This window comes from Takifugu rubripes, chromosome 20, assembly GCF_901000725.2.
Source record: "Takifugu rubripes chromosome 20, fTakRub1.2, whole genome shotgun sequence".
In the NCBI taxonomy this organism is placed as follows: domain Eukaryota; kingdom Metazoa; phylum Chordata; class Actinopteri; order Tetraodontiformes; family Tetraodontidae; genus Takifugu; species Takifugu rubripes.
In genome coordinates this window covers 11,778,005-11,799,945 of record NC_042304.1, presented here as the reverse complement: position 1 = coordinate 11,799,945, position 21,941 = coordinate 11,778,005, and the positions used below count along the sequence as shown (strand labels likewise).

Genomic DNA, 21,941 nt, shown 5'->3' with positions numbered 1-21,941 from the left:
CCCCAGAAAGAGGTGAAGCAAAATTGTGGCAGTATGCCACGCTGGAAAAGAATCGGAGAACTCTTTAGAAGGTAGTCGGCTAAATATTAATGAGTCCCATGACCGAGGCCAACTTATGCAGACTAAACCTTTAAACGCTTTTTTTGGCAGCTGCCTTGGACACACACTCCCAGCTTGGCTCTATTACCAGAGAGATTCTTTTGTTCTTATGGAGCTAATAATAGTGAGGGGCTTGTGTTGTGTGCGAGCAGTGTCTGTCTTTTCACGCGTGCGCGTGTGTTTGAAATGAATGCGTATTTATAGCTAGCTACAGAAGCAAACTGCTCCTGTGACAAACGCCTAATGCTGCTCGGCTTCCTGGCTTTCTGCTGCGGAGGCGCGACCTTCCATCAGCAGTGAGGTCTGTATTAACAGATGCCACAGGTCAGGTGGACTCAAAAATATCTTCAGTTACGCGAGTGTTGCTTTGATTCAGGAAGACAAATGACTTAGCACAAGAGTGAGGGGGAAAAAAGGATGTTTGCAGAGGGTTCAAAGGTCATGGATGGTGTTTTTACGCAGTAATTAATGCTGACTCTCACACACTCTATGATGAGCCTAAGCTGGAAATGCCGCCTAACCCAACAATTGAACAGCCTATGGCATTATGATCACATTGATAAGATTATTCATTCCACTCAAAAACATCTTCCTGACTCTCAGATCCTCACACCCCTCAATGAAGAACAGCCCAGAATGTGAGGATTGTTTCAAAACCCTCACAGCAGTAATGAACTTATTATTTCACACTCCTTCGTGGGTTTTAGATTTCTGATGGAGTTGGAAAGTTGTAAAAAAAACAAAACAACAACAACCAAGCGCTCTACTTATCATTTTAAGTTGTTTTTTTAATTGATTGTTGTCAATAGAAATATAATACACTATTAGAAAAAGTGCTTTTTATCACGCATATTTACATTAGTGTGTGAAGCACTGTGTTTCTGTTCACTTAACATAAAGATATTTATATATGTTTTAGCTAATATTCAATTATTTTTGTAACGTCCCTGCTGGATGCTAGAACACGTGCCTAATATTTATTTACACTTACATTTAATTGAAAACAAATGTGGATATGCAACAGGAATATATATCAATCATAATTATCATCATTATAATAGAAATAGCAGATCACTCATTCAATTATCTTAGAAAATCTAAATAAGCCCATCCTCCCTTTCACTGCTGTGCAGCAGGAGCGAAAGAGGCTTTTGGGAGAAGTGTGTGGGTGTTCCTCTGTAATCACAGGTCATTTTCTACCTTTGTAACAACCCCACAGCTCATTTCCCATTAAACTCTGGTAATACGAGTAGCCATCGCTCTAAACAGAATGACACTTTATTCAGCAGCGAATGATGGACACAAGTGGGTGAGATAATTAAATTTGGATGGAAGTGTGAGAAATAGAGCAAAAGAAAAACCATTATTGAAAGCTAAACCACATACAATTATGAGCTGAAGCCCCACCCTTAGGACGAGCTTTATGTGTGTGTTTTCATGAGTGCGTGTGTATTTTAGGAATTACACCCTGGATTTAAATATAAATACAAACCTGAAAAATGTCAATAGTGGTGGTACAATGTGTTGTAAATGTCAACATGCGCTTTTCAAGGACTCTTGTCTGGTTTGTAATTGGCTCTGTTTTTTTTTTTAAATATTGGATTTTTTCCCTTTGAAAACAAAATGAATCTTTATTTGGAGGGAATTTTGGGCCCGGGAAAAAGAATATGCACCTGAGCCAATGGCGAGGCGATGTGAAATGAACAAAGGAAAGAACAGCCAAAGCGGAGACTAATCAAATGCCTTTCATGTCGCTCCTAACGTTAACCTTCATTCAGAGGAAATAAAGCTGCGAGCGCACCAGAAACTCGCCTTCAGTCTGTTTGATAAATAAGTGAGAGCTATAGTGATTTTACTGTGAGGTGCAAGGTTACTATTTGCCAGTGGAGATGGACTGTGGTGCAAACATCACATCTCCTGTAAGTTCGAATGCACTTGGAATCTTATAGATGCAGCTCTAGATTCTAATGAAGTATCTTTCAATTCAAATGAATTGCACATCTTCTTCCATGAAGCGGATTTAAATCGCCATCGACCCGAAGAATTAGTAGAGGAGAGATCGCTCTATCGTGAGAGTCTCAAAAGTCAAAAGTTTGACATGTCCCTCACGTAAGTAAAGTAAATATGAATGAATTTTGATCAGGCACTAGAACAGACAGCAAGTGCCCCAAGTTTGCATTAATGTTGAGGCATAAAAACGAAGATTAAAAGCCTGTGGAAGATAAAGTAGTGCGCAGCTGATATCCAGGACCCGCATGAAGCTCTGACAAAATAGGTGACAGGATGCTGAAAGCGGATGAAGTAACGGCAAAAACAATCACAACAAAAGCAGTGGCGATGCTGCCTAAATCAGCAGAATGCGATATGAAACATGAAGCACGGATTGTGTGCACGTCACGCTAACTTACCTTTAGCTCGCGGAAAAAGATGCTGCTGCGCGCCCACTCCACGATGGAGAAGAGCGTCTGGTCTGCCATCTTGCACATGAGGCCGAAGGTGTTGAGCTTCTCGTGTTTGCCTCGGCTGGCCTGCTCCTGCTGCAGGTAGGCCAGGATCTTGGCCTGGACCTGCGGCTCGTCTGGCTCGCACTTGAGCAGCTCTACAATCAAGTGAGGGAAGCTGGGCGGCGACCCCGTCTGGTAGGCATCAACGTACGCGTAGCCCATGATGGACTCGGGCGAGCTGGTGTATGGGTCGGGGTACTCGGACTTGATGGTGCGTGTACCCTGGAAGTGTCCGTAGGCTGTCTGGTAGCCCTGAAGGCTCCCGGCGTGTGGCGGCATTGCCATGCTGACCGGCGAAGTGACAAACGGGCTGCGGTCATAGTCTGTGGGGGGCAGGGCGGTTGCGTGATGATGATGATGGTGGTGGTGGTGGTGGTGGTGGCCGCCGTGGTGGCCGCCGTGGTGGCTCAGGGGGAGACCCTTGGACGCGGCCGAGTGGATGTTCTGGATGGCTGAGGAGATGGTGAGGTCTGTGGGCACGGCCTGCATCACCTGGGTCATGGCCTCGATCTTCAGGCCGTTGGCTCGGATCAGCGCCTTCTTCTGCTGCTTGAGGGCGCGGTCGCGTTTGTACATCGGGCCGAATTTGTTGCGACCACCACGCATGCGGTCGGCCCGGACAGCTGACGGACAAAGAGGAGAAAGGATCGTGGAAAGAGAGAAAAGATTATGTTAACTCTTTTCTTTTACAGACATTATTAACAGTAAAATCATTTAATCAACAAAAAATGCAGTGTTTTATGTCCAACGTGGGACAAATCAAACCAAACAACAGCTTTTTATAGACTTGCAGTCTAGTTTTCATTGTTATCCTGGCAAATTAGCCTTTGTTTCCTCTTTTAATTAAAACAGGTCTTTATCTCAGTCACCTGACCTAAATCCTCATCAGCATCTGCACATTGCGAAGGTCTGAGCTGCATGTTTTAGTGTTTTACAGACAATAATTTAGCTGAAGATTAACCAGCTTTGGACTAGTTGAAGTTATATCATTCATGGATCTCAGCGAGTTCCAGCACTTTTATTTTGGTCTAATTTAAATGGGACAAAGGTTTTCCTGTGCTGATATCACTCCACTTGTGTCTGTTGGCTCCTGGGGCCCACTGCTCTACCAGATAGTGCTGTTACTCATTCACCACAGAAACAAACTTGTGTGAACCCCTCCGCTCCTCGTACAGCTGTGTGTACAACCCTGTCCGGCTCCCAGGAGATACACCCCCCAAATGAGCTCCGTGATGGTATCACTCCCCCAGATCTGCTTTTTAAAACGCCAATATTCAGAAGACATGCTTTCTTGAAAACAATGGACTGAGAAAGGTTGGACAATAACAACCGCGGTGGACCAAATGCGTGTCCACGATGCCCCCTGCCCCCCCCCCCACCCCCACCCCCCTCCCCTGCAGTGAGGATCACAACTGATCTGCCTCAGTTAGTTCTAATGAATGAGGGAGACGCTGAGCGGACGCCACAGCAACCATGTGTGATCTGCGGACTGCTGCCATGGGGAAGCCGCTCCGCCGTCTCCCAGCCAGAGTCTGCTGGTGTTAATTATTCATATTTAATTATCTCTTACCCTGACCAGACTCACAGAGCCAGGCCAGCGTCTGAGACAAAACCGCTCGCCGATGTTGAAAGTGGACGTGGAGCCAGCGTTCGGGCTGCTTTAAGCCAAACGTGCAACTACGTGAATAAATGAATAAACACGATGGTCCTGTTGATGTGCTGTAAATGGACCGTTGATGCGATGAGTGGGGGGGAGCTGGCTGGAGCTGGAGGGTGACACACACACACACACACACACACACACACACATAGATGCACAAGTGTTCCGTGCTGCCTTGGGAGTGATTTTAATGACCTCCATCACAAAATGTCTGTCACTGATCTGAGCGAGGGGAAAAGGGGAGAATCAAGCATGCATGCACACACACACACATACATGCGCGTGCACACACATGACTGCTGGCGAACATGGTAAGCATCATCATATAACTCCAGATCACAGAGCAAAGTGGCAGCAGGCCAGACGCTCTGCCACCCTGGAGTTCCAGTGTCTACTTAACAGTAATTTACACACACACCCACACCCACACACACACACACACACACACACACACAGACATCCCACCATATGCACGTATTACACCCATATACATGCGCAACCATGCTCAAGATGGATTCTAGTGCCCACCTTATGCAGACTCATCGAGGTTATCATAGAAAATAAAAAATAAATCATTTGACATCACTTGGATCCATTATACATTATCGTCAGGCCACTTTAACTATTAATGATTCTTCCACAACAGTATAATTAATGAGCTGAGAAGCTAATAGTTGGCCCTGCTGGGAAAACAAAATTAGTCTCGCCTGCCTCAGACCTGGACCCGGATAACAACATGAATACTGGGATCAGGGGAGGATTTGCATGCATGTAAGGCAGATTAATATGGGCTCAGTTTGTGCACGTGTGAGTGTGGAAGACAAATGTGTGTTTGTGAGATGTCAGCGACAGCTAGGATGCTGCAATGGGCCACATAAGGGTACAGTTAGGGCAACTGTGGGCAGATAAATAAAGCAGCAGTCTCAAAAAGGCCGGCAGAACAAAAACAGCAGATGTAAAAGAGCTTGTCTGAGGCGATATTCCGGGTGTGCTCGGAAGCTTTGGCACTAAAACCCCACCTGGCCAATACGCTGCTGCTGCCGTCATCCACACTAAACTCCCTTATGTATCTAAGTCCGTTCAGAGACACCACACACACCCATAAATTCACAAAGTGACCCAGTGAGACCCACACTCCTGATGAGCACACTCCAACATATCACACACGCCTCTCACAGCTTATATCCTCTGATTTATGGTTGTTTAATATACAGGAATATTAAGCGCGCGTAGGTGAGCATCCCTGTCGGCCAGCAGCATATTAATGGGCCCCGCGGAGCATTGCTGACACCCAGTTTTTCATGTCGGGGGCCCGGCCTGTGCTCCAGATGCACCCCATCCTATGCACACACATGAATACCTATGATACCTATGCATAAGTAATGGGACAGCTCCCTGGCTTCACCGTGGGTCCAGGAAGGCTGACCGAAGACAGATCAGAGCAGAAAAAGATGAAGACAGGGTGGAAATAAAAAAGTCCAGGAGAGGATATGGATACGGATATATAACCCCCCCCCCCCCTCAATGATGTCCATAATCTGTGCTCAATGACAAGTAGGATCATGTACACTGATTAAATACAGTTGATTGCTAGAAAGCTGATGGAAATAATTATCCCCACTAATGTTGACAGAACAGCATTAAATGGGAAGCCAAAGTTGTATTTTATTTACCGGTATTTTTTTGCCATCAAAGGCTGCTTATGACTCAGTCATGCAGTCGGGGTACTGAATACCCAGAACAAAAGTCAAGAAATAATTATTTTGTACAGATTTCTGGCAATAAATAATTGATAATCGGGAACAAATATTCTCCTTTCCTCACATTCACTGTCACAGTCTGTTTAAAAGGGCTTTGTTTATCGGCGTGCGCGGTGTGTGAATTACACCCCTTCCCTCACAAACACCGCCGTTACGCTATCTACTTAAGATGATACATAAATGAAGTAGATATTAAGCCGCTCAGTGAAGCATATGATGCAAGGCAACTTCCAGCGAGCATAAAAAAAGAAAAAATCATGCCGGTGGGAGCTGTTCAGACACGGCACGCCTCATCAGCTCTGCTGAATGACATGCTAATGGCTCAAACCTTAGTGGGACGCTACAGCGCATGCCAAGGAGATTGTTACACAGTGGCAGCAATGTAGCTGCCATCTTTATGTGTGCACGTGGTGTGTGTGTATGTGTGTTTCCAGACCTGACCTGACAAATGAGCAGATTAAACATACCTGTACTTGGATCATATATATATACTGACTGACACTCGGCAGCTGGTCCTTTTTCCTGTTTTTATTGTCGGCCGTAATTGGAAAAGATGATTTGTTACATGGTCTGAAAAGTTTGCGAACCCCCAGGTTAAATGAAACACATCTTTAACGCTGAAACCAAGGTCGGAGCACACGAGGTGGAACTAGATACGTTTGAGGAGCCCGATTTTCCATGCAAATGCTGCGTAACCGGCAATTAGGTGTGGAGAAACGGGGCTAATTTTGTTGGCAATTGCCAGGGAAAAAATAGGCTGCGATCAAAAATGCAAACTGGAAATGAAACGGGCCAGTTTGACCTGTTATGTCTGAGACCACAGTGAAAGAGATTTGGTCCACTCTAAGTGCCTATTAGCCTGATCGTACACGTGGAAATCTGAACATCCAAGACACGTGCGTTTCTGGAATATCTACCGATTTACCCCCCCCCCCCCCCCACGATCAATCTCCAGGGCACATGGACTGTGCCACTGGCCGGAAGCCTTCTCCAACAAACAGGAAGGCCAAAGTAAACAGAAATAAATGGCAGAAAGAGCACAGTGTGATGAAACTTTTGAGCTTTCCCAACATTTCTTTGGTCCAGGTTGGGCCTGAGCCCCACGTGCTGCTGTGGTCTGCAGACTAACGCAACAACAGAACGCGTGACCCTAAACCTCCTTTCCTCTTTCGTGGCTTTTGTGCCCACTTTTCTTTTTTTTCTTTCCCCCCAGATCACATGACAGCTTCCCCCTTTTGCCCGTGGCCTTCTGAACACCTTTTCAGTCTTTTCATGAATATATTTATGTGTTTGCCGGAGAGGAGCGCGTCTGCTGCGAGGGGTGTCGGGCTCTTTGCGCGGGACGTCTTTACTGGTTGTGGCAAGAGTCGCCTCCAGCCCCTGGCAGAGTGCTGCAGGGCCAGTCTTGCCCCCAAGCCCAAAGCAACCAGCGGCAAAGCAAATCAGACACCCCCCCTCGCGTCGGCTGGAAAATGACAGGCCAGGACATTGTGCCCGGCGGCCATTTACAATTAACGGCAATTAATGATACCACACATGGCGGCTGAGGAGGGAAAGATTTGATCCTGTCTTTTCTCTGCTTTCACTCTCTAAAGGTCTTATTTCTCAAACTGTTTGCTTTGTATGTGGCCGTTTTGAGGACCAAAGGGAGGATTTTAAAAGAAAATTCAGTTTAAATTAAATATGAGGTTTGTCTCAAAATTAAGCAGAAACTGCATTGTGTATTCTTAATGAAAGGCTGCTGGTGGAATTTCTTTTTAAACCGTCTCAAAACTGCAATGCTGAGAAAACTTTTGGATTTTTACTTTTAAGCAACTGCTGAATGTTTTATTCTGGCTGTTCTGCCGTTTCTGCTTTGCAACCAGCTGACGAGCCACATTCAGATTAACCAAAGCAGCCTGGAAACGGCCGGCCAAACGTATCACCATTACCTGTTTCACCCAGCCGCCAAGTCTAATATTTTATCCGTTACTCCATCTGGCAGATTCAAGCGCAGAGAAGCTACCAGATGCCTCCAAAAACCCCAGCAACCCAGTCATATTGTGAGAAAATGGATCAGACTGAGATCTTAACTGTACCATGTTTAAGAAAATCTAATATTTTCCTTTCATACTGGCAATTATCATGTCAGAGCAGGAGTTGACCTCTCTGGTAGACGTCTTGGTTTCGGAAGGCAACCATTCACATGCGCCGTCAATTGTGAATCCATGGAAAAAAAGACTTGTCGTGTCATTTTCTTCCCTTAAACATTAACTGTAAAACCTCCGACTAGTTTAAAACCAGTGATCCTCCTAAGAAACATGTTACAAAAACAGTATTCACATAAGCTATAAAAAATATCCAGGTTAGCTTATGATGCTAACAAATTTTTAAGTGAAAAGCTGTTGTTTTAATGATAATTCAAGCCGTTTATTTTTAAAATAAATGGCAGGATGTATTGATGATCTACATTCGAAGAGCCTGTAAAACACAACCTGCACCATTAATCTTTATATCAAGCACTATTATTGTATATAAAATTTCCAACATTTGCTTCCACTGAGGATCATTCGATAACACATTACTGGCAATTTACTGTATTTATAAAAAGAAAGCACATTTACACTCTAATGATTTATCATCCCTTGAGGCATCAAGAATAAAAAATATTCTATATCAAAAAGCCCTTAAGTCTCTTTACTGCAACTGGGCTACTTTTAAAGAAAGCTATACACCCACACACAATCTCGTCAGGCACTTTGAAAGACTTTTCCCTCCGCCTGAGTTTTGATTTCATATTTAAGAGCCCACCGATGACACGAAACCAGCAGAGAAACATGTTCAATAGGTCAAGCTGGATGATGAAAAGGTTTTTTTAAATGCTGCTGTACAATACCTTCTAGCTTCATGCCAACGGTGAGGCACTTCTGGAAGCGGCAGTAGGGGCAGCGCTTCCTCTGGGTCTTGTCAATCTGGCAGCTCTGGTTCTCTATGCATGTGTAGCGCTTGTTGTTCTGGACGGTGCGCTTGAAGAAGCCCTACAGAGAGAACCAATTAAGACGTCAACCCGACTGACCCTTGCAGTGAGATGGTAATTGGCCCATTCACACTCATAGACAGATTGAGAGGGACAAGCTCTCTCTCTCTCTCTCTCTCTCTCTCTCTCTCTCTCACACACACACACACACACACACACACAAAAGTTTTAAAATATTTCAAAAGCTCTACTCAGTTGCAATTGCACAGGGCATGAATAGACACTTTTTACACCCTTTCTTCTCTCACATTTTATCCACAACACAAGCAAAATTTTAAATAAAATCCTACATGCTGACATTATTTTATGCTTTAAGTTTGGGATTTTATGCTTGTCAAGCACTGGGTAGCCACTCTAGATATTCTCTGTTTATGTTACGGCTCAGACATTTACAAGGGAAAACATCGTTTTGGTTTTCCACTGATATTTATTTTATTTTATTTTTTATGAAGAATTTGAGCGCAGAAACCCAAAAGAGCCAATAAAATATGTCCATAAATCAAAGTTTCAGGATTACAGAGAGAGATTCATACCTGAAATATGGAATTAATTAGAAGCACCAGCAGCATAAACTAAATGAGAGGAAGACAGTATTGACACATTCCACATCTATAACCTTGGAGGAGAATCTTTAAAAGTGCACTTTTGTGTTTAAATAAATGAAGGTATAGAATATTTTGATCCACATACGCTCTGATTTAAAAAAAACATTGAGTTACTCGACACTTCTTCACAGAGAACTTCCTTTGCTCCAGTTTTCCACTGACTGCGCGGCGCGTGCTATAAATATTTGAACCAAACCGGATCCTAGCATACTTTCAAAACCAAACATAATCCCGACTGGAGATTACGGACGATGTTTCACTGGAAAGCCCTAATTTGAAGGGCAGTGTTTGACCAGCAGTAACAACTTTAATGCCCGGGTTAGTTAGCGTGAACAAATGGCTACTTTACCTTTCAAAGACACAAAGTCATATGCAGATATGAATTTGTTGCTATTGCATGTTTGATCCGTCCCATAAAGAGGAAAGTAAAAATCCTAGTTTATCTTAAAAAGGCCCAGTTTTTTTTTTTAATTATTACCTTATTGTCATTACTGCTGGGTTGTTATTACAGCAGATAGGGAACCAAGTTCACTTTATGCTGTGTAAATATGAATAAACTGGCATTTGTGCTCTCCAGGAGGAGGACACAATCTTTACCTTTCTTCTCTCTAGAGGGAACATTAAGAAACCTCAGTAAATTTGATGTCGCACTTTGATACCCAGCGGGGAAAAAATCCGATTACTGTGCTGCCATAAACTGACAGATATGCATTTCCATGCTCGTCGAATAAATACAGCAGCTTCTTTTTGACTGGGCATCGCATATTTTTCTCCTCCCCACCCACCCTGGCACGAGAGGCATCACCATAACTCCGCGCGGAGATATTTAATGCCAATATAAGCTTGTAACATGTCAACAGAGTGATCTATCAGTGTGGCCCTGGCAAAAGTACTTTTACTGAAGGGACCAATCAATGACAAGCTTCGAGTAATTATCAATATCATTCATGTTCTGACAAGGATAAGCAGCACTCTGTTAAATTGCCTCTTCATCTGCATCTGCACGCATCCCAGAGTGTTTCTGAACGGTGGGGGGGGGGGGGGGGGGGGGGGGGGGGGGTTAAAGAACCTGTGCTGAGGTTGAAAAACAGCCGTGAAGCCACCGACATATCCCTTCAAGCAAGTGCTGCATCTCAAGGTCAATTATAGGGGATGAAATCTATAACATCTGCTTTGAATAATGACCACATAGGCAAGAAATGCAGCATCAATACTGCGAGCTGCAGCTTTGCGCTGAACGGTGTTAACACAAAGGCGTTTGTCTTGTAGCTTAATTTTGTGCTGACAGCTTTACTGAACTCACTAGAAACCCGGCCGTGCCTCAGAGCCGAGCGTCGAGGAGACGTGTGGACGGGGGGGAAAGCGAGGGGGACAAACAGGTTGTTGACTGAGCTCAAACAGCAGCACCGTTTCCCCCTTTGTGAACCTTCTGCAGACAAAGCTGCTGCCGGCTTAATGAACCCGCGCTGAGAGTTTCAGAGAATCTGCACGTTTGTTCAGAGCGTCCGAATTATTGCTCGTGCTGAAACCTCCCGCTTGCTTGTGCTCTGCCCGAAAATGACCAAGATGAAATTTAAGCTCCATTTTGATTCCCAAACAATTGCAATACTCACTCGCTTTGCCAGTATTTGACCTCTGACCCATGTCCTTTTGATTACCAATTTTCACATTTTCACAGATGACCTGAGGCGGGTCAGTGCGCTGAAAGTAGCCCCACTGCTGTGTCCCTGAAATTTACTTTTCAAAATGTCAAAGTTCAAGACTGACTTTTTAAGATGCTCTGAAGCAATTCTGGCAGTAAATTCAGTAATCACAGCGAGGATGATATTATACTAATGTAATAACAGGGTAGCATCACATAATTGGTGCCTGGGGACGGTGAGGGGTCCACTAACCTTGCAGCTTTCACAGGTCAGAAGCCCGTAGTGATATCCTGAAACCTTGTCTCCACACACTGGACACATCTCGTCCAAGTCTTCGTCATATGAGTAGTCCATCATTTTTAACTGGTGTGCTGCAGATGAGGAGAGAGAGACAGAGAGGGGGGGAGGTTTGTGTCAGTGCTGAGCAAGCTCCTTTCCAAAAGAACACTTTCATCCATCAATATGAGCCACTGGAACAAAATGAATTTGATTTTTTTTTTTAAAGTTCTGTCGGACTCCGGGGAGGGATGGACGATAGAGAGGAGAAAAGTTGAGAGGAGGCAACCATTTATTGCTCCTTGTCGCCGTTTGTCTTTGGTTCGTTGCAGCCGAAGAGAGGAAAAAAGGACCAAAAAGGGCGCATTAAAGTGAACCTTATAAATATGCATGCGTGCAAGTCGTGAAATCGCTGGGGGGAAATGGAGAGATATTAGAGGTGAGGAAAAAAATGTTTCCGCCCACAGACAAATGAAGACACGAAGGAAAGCCCTTATCTGCAGGCGCGGAGGAATAAAACAAACGCGCGCGCACACACACACACACACACACACACACACACACACACACACACACACACACACACACACACACACACACACACACACACACATCCTAAACCAACACCAAAGAACTTTTTCCCCTCTTCTTCCAAACTGTGCGTGCGCTTTCGGTTGTGTCCGTCTGCGCAATTGTTTCTTTTAATTTAAATCCGTTGCGTATCTCATCCCAATCGGCACATTCCCCTCTTTCCCGGCCCTGCTGCTGCGTTGTTTGAGTAATCTGGATTTGTTGCACCCTCCGTGCGTCTCAGAAACACTTGCACTGATAAGTTTGTATGACAGCGCTGAGCAAACAGGCAAGAGGACGTTTACAACACTTACAAAGCCTTTATGGCTGAAATCATAAAACGCTGCCGCGATCAAATAGGAAAAGCAGGGAGGACGCGGCTGTAAAAGTGGAAATATTTTTTGTCAACCGGAGGCGTTCAAAGGCCTTGGCATAAATTAGGGGTTTGATTCCAGATCCATTCGTCTGCCCGGTCGAATCGTTTAATTAGGCGTGATTCCTGGTTTGTTAACGCGCCGCCCTGCTCACATCTGCACTGCATATTCAGCTGAAGCAACAAGTTTCACCATTTCCCCTGAAGAAGCTCTGCGCAGCCCCTCAGCCCATTTCCAAAATGCAAATAAAAATGGTTTGGAAGGCCTGCTCTGAATACGCGGCGCGGCAGCGGATTTTTACGCGTTCACTAAAGGAAATATACATGTGCGCGGCGACTAAGTGCGCGTAAATCAGTGATAAAGCCGAGCTGAACGTCCCTTTCATGGTGCAACCTTTCACGGCCCGTGTGCGGCTCCCTTCTTGAAGCGCGGGGCCGAGCGGCATAATAAGGCGGATTATGTCAGGATCGCGAAAGATAATAAACAGGTTTTTGGTCAGTAGATTGCGTCTGGATCGCGCACAGGCGGAGGTTTGTGCCAAAAGGCCGTGCGCACGTTAAATGTCATTACCAGTCTGCGCACTCTCACCTGCTGGCTCTCACGCACAGCTCCACAGCTCATGCTGAGAGCTTGCTACCTGAAATTGTTGGACGTTTTTGGCGAAAGATGAACGAGGGTTCCAAACTTAGAAAACGTCTTTCAAGCCACAGCTGCCCTTCTTTTAGCCCCGCATAAATACAGATAAGCCACTCCCTACCTGGTCAGTGTGTTATCAGCGTCTCATAAAACTGCATCGATCTGATTGATTGAAGTGATTGCTGCTTACAATAACTGTGAAATGACACGAAGTGAGCATTATTACGACTTTAGTGTTTGCGCAGTCAAGCTATTTCTTTTTGAAAGGAAAAATCTTAAAATTACAAATTTGTGGTAAGGAAAGAAATATATTCTAACAACATTTTATAAGTTACAGGACGTGAGGGGCTATTATTACAGCTGCAGAATTTTAAAAACACTATATTTAATTGTGCAATAAACAATTTACGTCTGAAGTAAGAGGGGATATTTCCTAAAACACTGAGAATCGACAAATGTTCAATCTTTCATTTAGGCCCGTTTGAACTCTTGAATGCAATTTCCTCTTAGGCCACATTTTTAAAGGCAAAAAACATGCATTCACAACAAACCAAATTAACGTATTTGCAACTAAACTAAATTGAGTTTTTTGTCTTTTCCCCCCTTTCATTTATTTTTTAGTGTTTTCCAAAATGTTAATAAATTAGAAAATCGATCGTTTAATTGGCCCCGGGATGAATATAACAGTGGCTTCTTTTCTCCCAGAGGAGATAAGCACTAAATATTATTAGATTTCGGCATTTTGGTTGATTTGCTCTTTTCGATCCTGCCTGTTTTTGCTTATGTATTTTCAAATTCATAAATGACAGCTGTATATTATAATTTCTTAAAGAAGCGCTGATTTTTCGGTTTGGACTCCCAATAAAATACTGAATATAGCAATGCAAGTGTGTAGCCAACTAACGCGCAACTCATTTAAGCCACACACCGGAAATTAGTCTATTTTATCTGCCAAAGTGTTGATATCAGCGTGTTCAAAAGTTTTGGTTGGTGGCACTGCGGTGCGCACCGTGGACTTCGGTCCTTCGGCGTCGAAGCCCTGGCAGCCTGCGTCGTGATGTTGCGCCATAAAATTAAAAGATTGTGACAGTTCTTACCTTGCATGTTCCTGGGCATGAGCCCTTGTTCTCCATACGACCGAGAGAGACCCAGGGATTCAGTCTCGACTTTAGGCAGCATGTCAGCGCTGCCGGCCTGAGCTGGAGACTCCGCAGCGCTCGGCGGGACACCTGGACCCGAGCGGCGGGCTGTTCCCCCTCAACACGCCGCGAAGTGTCCCGTCTGTTTCACCTCTCAATATCTCTCTTACAGTGTCTCTTCAATCCCCACCATGCTCTGAAAAAAGCAAACTGGGTGCCTCCATGCGGCGTGACCCGAGCCGGTGCGCGTCTGCTGCCAGTTAACTTATTTGACTCAATAATAATAATTACAAAAAAGAAGACCAGAATTACGTTTGTCGTGACGCGGGACAAGAACACAGCCCCGCGTTACTTTTTGGACAGTTGCGCGCTGAATTAAGGGATCTGTCTTTTCAGCCAGAGGAGATTAAACTGCGCCGCGTCCGGATATGAAGACGGTGGTAAGTTTCCCCTTTGCTCTTCCAGAATTCACCAATTAAAATGGGGCTGTCAGGATTTCGCTCTCTGTCTGTGGCAGGCGAGTACGCACGGACGGGGCCGCCCTCTCCTGCGCGTAAAGTCGAATTTGGTGTGTCGGACTGTCTGGAGATGTGGAGACCTCTCCTCCCCCTCCTCCTCATCGCGCCTTTGTTTACTCTGCCCTCTCCAATCCGGAGCTCATGCGGCCGTCTGACATCACCCCTCCCTGGGCCAATCAGACGGGGAGACGAGTAGAGCGTCGCCTCAAACCCTCCGGTTCCTTCTCTCCAAAATCTCAGCTGTATAATCTCGTTAATGATGGACTTTAAAAGCGACGGGAGAACGAGAAATCCAGGCGAGCTGATGCAAACGCCAGTGAGGGCACACGCACGAACGCGTGGAGGCTAAGGCAAGCGCGTAAGGTATGTCGCTGGTGCGTGGCACCGCTGGTGCGTCCCGCAGCCTCGTAGAACTTACAGACGAGTGTGGAAAGAGTCCTTCACAACTTTTCGCCTAAGAGAACTGCCGTAAATACTTTATTACAATAAATATAAAATATATTTAAATATTATTGTAACCTGTCGGAAGACCTGGGTCATTAAAATCAAAAGATATAAATATACTCCATAGCTGCTTCTGCTTAGTATGAATAATAAAAGATAATAACCACTGGTGGTATTGGTTACTTTTGTATCGTAAAGATGAGCAACTCGGCCTGCGGCTCAAAACGGCCTCTATGTTCGGCTCAGATCAAACCCCTTACGCAATAAATTATACCCGCGCTTCTGAATTATTATCAGTAATTGGCTGAGCAGGGATCAATTAGTGATGTGACGTCAAGCTATGGATGTTTGGCCCAATCCGCAAGAAAAGCGCACGCACACACACACACACGCATACGCAAAAAATGTGCGCCTTTTCACATAAAGCTTTGGACACACACACACACACACACACACACACACACACGCACGCACGCACGCACGCACGCACACACACACACACACACACACAAGCTTACACGCGCACATTTACTCAAGTTTTAATTGGGCCACCGTATAAAATACTTCGTGGTTACGATCAAATGGAAAGAAAGGGTTTCAGTCCGAGGTGAGAGGCGGGAGACGGCCAGACGCACCTGAAGGGTGGCAGATGGTGAGCCACACGCAGGCATGCATGCACACACGCGCACGCCGTCCCGGCCAGTACCAATTTAAAACTACCACGGATAATTACACATTTCCAACATGTAATGTCCACTTCTGCAGCCTATAGACTGAATAAACAGTATAATATGACATAGGATTAAAACATACCTCCAGGCTCAGTGGGAGCATAAACCTACACACCCACACTTTCCATCAGTCTTTGCCCTTAACTTTTAATAAAGTCCTTATAGCGCATTTTATTTATTTAATTTTAGTATAGTTTCCAGAATCCACATTTGCAAAACAAATCAAGAGTGAATTATGAATTCACTTTATTTTACTTTTTGAAAAATATCCTTGTTTCTGCTACCCTGACTGATGACGTATTTAATTACGTATTAAGTTAGAATCTGTTTTGTTGCGGGTTTTTGACGGTGGATTCTCTTTTTCGTTGACAATATCTGAACTGTAGTAAATCCCTGTTGTGAGCAATATTGTGGTCTAACAGCACAGCTGTCATTCAGAAACTGAAATAAAATGGGCTTCCCGTACTGTTGTAAAAGATGTGTCAGGATCACACACACACACACACACACACACACACACACACACACACACACACACACACACACACACACACACACACACACAGTGCCAGCACATTGAGATAAACCACTTCATCAAATAAAAGAGTGGCAGCGTATTAATAATGCAGTAAACCCAGATTTTACAGTAAATGAAGTCATCCTTTAATTGCACATATGGACGCGCGATAAAACAATAAAATCAAAACTAACTAACCTCAAACGTGACAGGAGCGAGGGGTGGTGCGCGCGCCGATCGGTATTGTCATCCTATTGGTTGAAATGAGGGACCTAAATGACAAAGGGCGGAGCCAAAGACATGACAGCGCGGGGGGGGCAGGTTAAGTTATAAAATGACACAGACTGATAAGGTTTAGGCAAGATAGTACTGCTGCAATGATTAACTTGGGGGGTGGGGGGGGGGGGGGGTTACTGAAAGACAGGTCAGTAGGTTTGAACATAAGACAGAGATGAACAGGCAGGACAGTTTGTTTGGACACAATAAAATAATTGAAACTGAAGTGTGTGCATATGTGTGTGTGTGTGTGGGGGGGGGGGGGGGTATCATTTATTTATGTCAAGAGAGTGTAAGGCTATAAAAGACACAACAAATTAGGGTCATACACATGTAATGACACAAACTTTGGACTAATCCTTGACAACACACACACACAGACACACACACACACACACACACACATACACACACACACACACACACACACATACAACTAACAACTAACTTTACTTCCAGTGAAATGTTGCCTGGTTTCTGAATGTTCCCTGCCTGCTTCTCCGTACCCTTTTGACTTTCTATCGTGCTCCAGGTCAGCTGCCCTCACCTGTTAGTTTACAGGTCTTAGGATGTGGATGGTCATTGGATTATTGGAGGAAACAGAGTATGTCAACAGCCAGTGTTGACATTTGGACTTAGGAGATAAACCTCATAGGGGATCAAACAAAAACTGTCCCTTTTGACTGAAGAACTAGTGCGCGAGATGTCTGCATCGGGTTATCTCCACTTCAAACGGCAAAGACAACACACAAGCACTGGGCTTTTGGACTAGGACAACCTTAAACCAAAAAAATAACCACCCAAGAGCCCTTGCGACTTTTTCACAAAGTGCCCCCATAGTCTATCGAAATGTCTTCCTGCAGAGACCTATTGGGCTTCTAGAGGCAATCACCAGCAAAAGGAGAGTTCCAGTATGTGCTGATGCAACCATATTCCATGGAATGAATATGCAATGTTCCTTATTAGATGACATAAAGCATGCTCATTTTGTCATTAGTTATGTCACCAAACTGGCTGTGCAAATGTAGCATGGCCATACAGGAAATAGTTCTTTAAGCTCCCCTAGTGGCCGAGTTATGTTATTGTACCTGCATATTTATTCATCAGAGCTACAGCTTAATACAATTTCAGAAAGATGTCAATCAATCCCTCCTATTTTCTATAGTTAATTTAGCATTTTGTCCAGTGGACGGTCTGTATGTCACACATTGTGAATTTCAATGAAGTTTTAGTTTAATTTGAGCTTTATTTCTATCGCACACTTTATTTTGCATCTTAATTTTAATAAACATAAACTCTCTCTCTCTCTGTCTTTTTTTTTTAAAGAAATGCTTATCTTTTCTGGGAATATTAACACCATCACAGTTTTAAAACCTGGCTGTGTGCCAAAGAGGTCTTTTTTTAAAATCATTAACAAGGTTCTTTCCAGCTAATACGCAGCAGCTGTGACAGTGGTTATGGCGTGCTTGGTGCGGACAGGCAAGAAAAGGTTAATAAAAGCACTGCACGCCACCGTGTCACAGTACAGGTCAAGGCTCAGCACTTCCACACGTCTGATGAAGTGTCAATCACAGCAGGATGATGGATGGTAAACAGGACAGCGAAGAAAAATTGGGGAGGGACAGAAGAACACCAGAGGGAGGGGAGAGAATGAAGAGGTTCTCTCTTAATGTTCATGGCAGCAGCAGCGGGGCGATGAAGATTAAAGGAGATCTCCACAGACTGATGTGTCCTCCTAGTAAGGAGTGACAGGAGAGGTTTTTATTTTAAAAATCAGAATTTGTAGAATTGGACAGGAACTTAACAAGAGTACAAATTTTGGATAAAGGAGACACTTTTCCCACAAGAACACCAACATTTAGCATTGAAAAAGGATAATCAGTAATTTCAGGACTGAATATCAAGGATTTTAGGAAGCAGCAGGTTTATCTGATCACTGAATACGACTTCAAAGGGCCGGTCATAAAAAGTGGAGGGGGAGGAAATATAAGACGAGATTCTATAATGGGCCCAGTGATGTGAAATGGGAAATACACACAGAGGTTTGTGAGAAACCAGCATATGCACACACACACACACACACACACACACGGTCCGAGATGATAAGTAATCAGTCTGTTTGGATCTTTTCCAACCACTTCTTTGGAACAGAGGTGTAATTGTTTTATCCACAGCAGTTTTGACCTGTCGCTTCCTCTCTCCTTGTTTCTTCAACATGATCTATTTAGAAGTTGCTCCAAGTGGACATAATTGCTAAGGACGTTTAGGTCACATTCGACCAGGCGTAGATTTCGGCTGATGCCCTTCTGTGGGATGTTTAAGATCGGGACGCTCTGACGGCGTGCGCACCCACATTTATCCACACATGTACAGTCACCGAGACACTGGTAGACCCATTAAGGGGTCGTGCAGGAGTCACTGTGTGAGCTCGAGGCAGCAGGAAGAGCAGTAATAGTTGTCAACACTGTCAGGCGCCCGAGTCACAGCATAAACCAAAACAACTGTACGATAAGTTCTCAGAGTGTGTGTGTGTGTGTGTGTGTATGTGCGTGTGTGTGTGTGTGTGTATGTGCGTGTGTGCGTGTGTGTATGTGCATGGTTGGGTGTAAATAACGTTACACACATTATCGGACCCTTGCACTCCCTTATCTGTGGCTGTTTGTTTACGGAAGTCAGGGTTTGCTTTTGACGGTGAAATTCCGAGCACAGCCGGCCTAGACATAGTTTCCATACCCGAGGAACCGTGTGCAGAACTGACGGCAATTTTCAGCTTATACCTTTGTTCTGCTCAGACGGGCTCATTGTTTTTTAGAGTTCTTTACTTTGTATAACAGAGGAATGCTGGACTGTTCAGCTTTAGTAGAATGAAGGACTGATAAATGCTGTTTATTTCTTGCTTTGCAACATAAGAGCGAAGTGTGACCAATTACCCAGACACCAATCTAACAAACAAGTTAGACACAACCACACAGAACCGGATCCTTCAGAACGAGAATTGATAAGTGCTAGACCATCTTTCCCCTCTGCACAGGGTACAAAAGATGCCCCCTCCTCCCCAAACTTGTTGTAGTGAGCAGGTGAGTGTGCGGTCACTCATGACAGAGGCAGGCAAACACACACAGACACCTGACTCTATAAAACCTGCTCTTTTCACATCGCAGTATTGGTGAACCCAGCTGATTTTATGGGCTGCTAATTGCTTTATTCTTCTGGACGAGACGCACACACACACACACCCATACACGGGACGGTGACCCCGGGGTCAGTGTCAGTTGGCTGTGACGGGGTGCACAGTGAAAGAGCGTGACTGTGACAGGACGCTCTTACTCTCTCTGCAGTCGTGGCTGCTCGGCCATTGTCTGCCGTCCCAGAGCGACCAGTTGTGACAAAAGCACTGACTGACCTTCAGCTGACCCTTAGACATATATACAGTACAGGTTACATACATATTAATACTGCAATGTAAAACACTCAATATGGAAATAACATAAATTCCCATTATATACTGGGCCAGTTAATAATATGGTGGTGATGTAATATCCGCTATGAATAAATGATATTACTCCTACTTGTGATTACTTTAGGGATTATTTTAGTATACCTGAAGTCGATTTTTCTTTTTTCCTCCAAGCTGCTGTGCAATTAATGGCGAACAAAGCCGTGGGAGTGAAATCAGCTCAAGGATTATGGCCACTTTGCCTCGTTATCATTCGTGAGACGCGGACGCCCGAAACAGTCGGTCCACTCTGCTGCAGCCCGGTTTGAAGTGCCAGGACCTCCGATCAATGTGTTGCTATTCAATTAGGGCAACTATTATGCTGTGTCATTCAATGAATGGCTAATAAAGCCTAATTGCGGTGCAGAGATCCATAAAGTCAGGCAGGTGAAGAGGCCACGAGAGTGGCTTTATGGGTCTAAAAGAGGGGGTGGGGTTGGGCATTGTTCCCTCATGATAAAGCCCCACTCTAGGCTCCCTGTGTACATGTTTACCCACCTCCCTGAGCAGGTCTGCAGGTATAATTTTTGGTGACATGCGTGTGTGTGTTTGTGTTGCTGCATCTTAATGGATAGCAAATACGACTATCGTAACCATTAACTGTGCCGTGATGTTTGGCTAAGAGGACACTAGAAAACGTTATCTATGACCAGTTCCTTTCTTTGACTTAAGGAATTTGGTTCGGGAAATTTATGTCGTTTTTAATCTCCTACGACTGAAACGGAAAATCACACAAGAGGATAGTGCCACAGGAAGAGGCTTCCACTGTCAAGACATCAATCACCAGTGAGGTAGTTTAAAAATAAGACCCGGAAAGGACATGGTCTGCAACTAGACAATGTCACAGCAATTTATTATATTTTACACTGTTATTGATAATATGGACCAAAAAAACAAAATAAAAAAAATATCATCCATGTGATCTAATGAAAGATATGAGTTATAATAACAAAGTAATAAACACATTCATATAAGGGCAAATGGCTTCATTTTTACAATTTTGAAAAGAAAATCTATCAAGATGTTTCATTTAGGAAAAAAAAACACCTAAAGCGTAAATTCAAAAGCTTTAACTTTCTGATCTTACTGTGTTTAGAAATGACTTCTTATCCGTCTTCTTAAAGTCCTGCACAGAAAAATATGTAGAAAACAGTTGCTGGATGAAAGAAAGCATGCAGCTGGCGATTTTCTCTGACAGTAGTTTGGAGCGGAGGGCTGCGATGTTGGTTTTGGTCGGATGGAGGATGTTCTGCACGGAATTATTTACTGTATCAGAGAGCCATTTGCTCCCAGATTGTCTCTCGGTTAATTAGCGAGCCCAGCCGTCAAGATTGTCACTCATCCAACCAGAAAATGATGTGGGAGATACATGTAGCCTTGGCCAACTGGCTACTCGGCCTGACAGGTAGCCAAGAAGCTTGTAAATCAGCCCACCAACTGACTCACACTGGCTCGGACTGGTGTTAGTCACGCCTGGTTGTCGCATTTTCAGCTTGATCTTCCTTTTATTGATCATTTTTACAGTTGCTAGACACATGTCCCATATCTGATCCCATCTTGTGAATGAACAGCGTATGTAGAACTGTTGGCTATGTGGAAAAGCCATTAAAATTGTCGATATCGCCTGGAGTGTTCCTTTTCCAGACAGTTTTCATGCAGAATAATGTATTAGAAAGG

General features: G+C 44.3%; 1 protein-coding gene and 1 long non-coding RNA gene across 2 annotated transcripts in view; one reads left to right on the top strand and one right to left on the bottom strand.

Moving 5' to 3' along the window:
- nr5a2 (nuclear receptor subfamily 5, group A, member 2) overlaps window positions 1-14,897 on the bottom strand; it is a 48,073-nt gene extending 33,176 nt beyond the window's left edge. The window contains exons 1-4 of the mRNA XM_003974281.3: window positions 14,241-14,897; window positions 11,540-11,658; window positions 8,899-9,040; window positions 2,508-3,226 (exon numbers count right to left, since the gene is read on the bottom strand). Of these exons, the coding sequence (XP_003974330.1) occupies window positions 2,508-3,226; window positions 8,899-9,040; window positions 11,540-11,658; window positions 14,241-14,322 (1,062 nt within the window). The 5' untranslated portion in view covers window positions 14,323-14,897. The remainder of the gene's footprint in view (window positions 1-2,507; window positions 3,227-8,898; window positions 9,041-11,539; window positions 11,659-14,240) is intronic.
- On the top strand, window positions 14,585-18,072 carry LOC115247167 (uncharacterized). The gene is made up of 2 exons (XR_003886219.1): window positions 14,585-14,722; window positions 14,800-18,072. It is a non-coding gene; the product is annotated as an uncharacterized lncRNA (long non-coding RNA).
- Window positions 18,073-21,941: the final 3,869 nt, after the last annotated feature.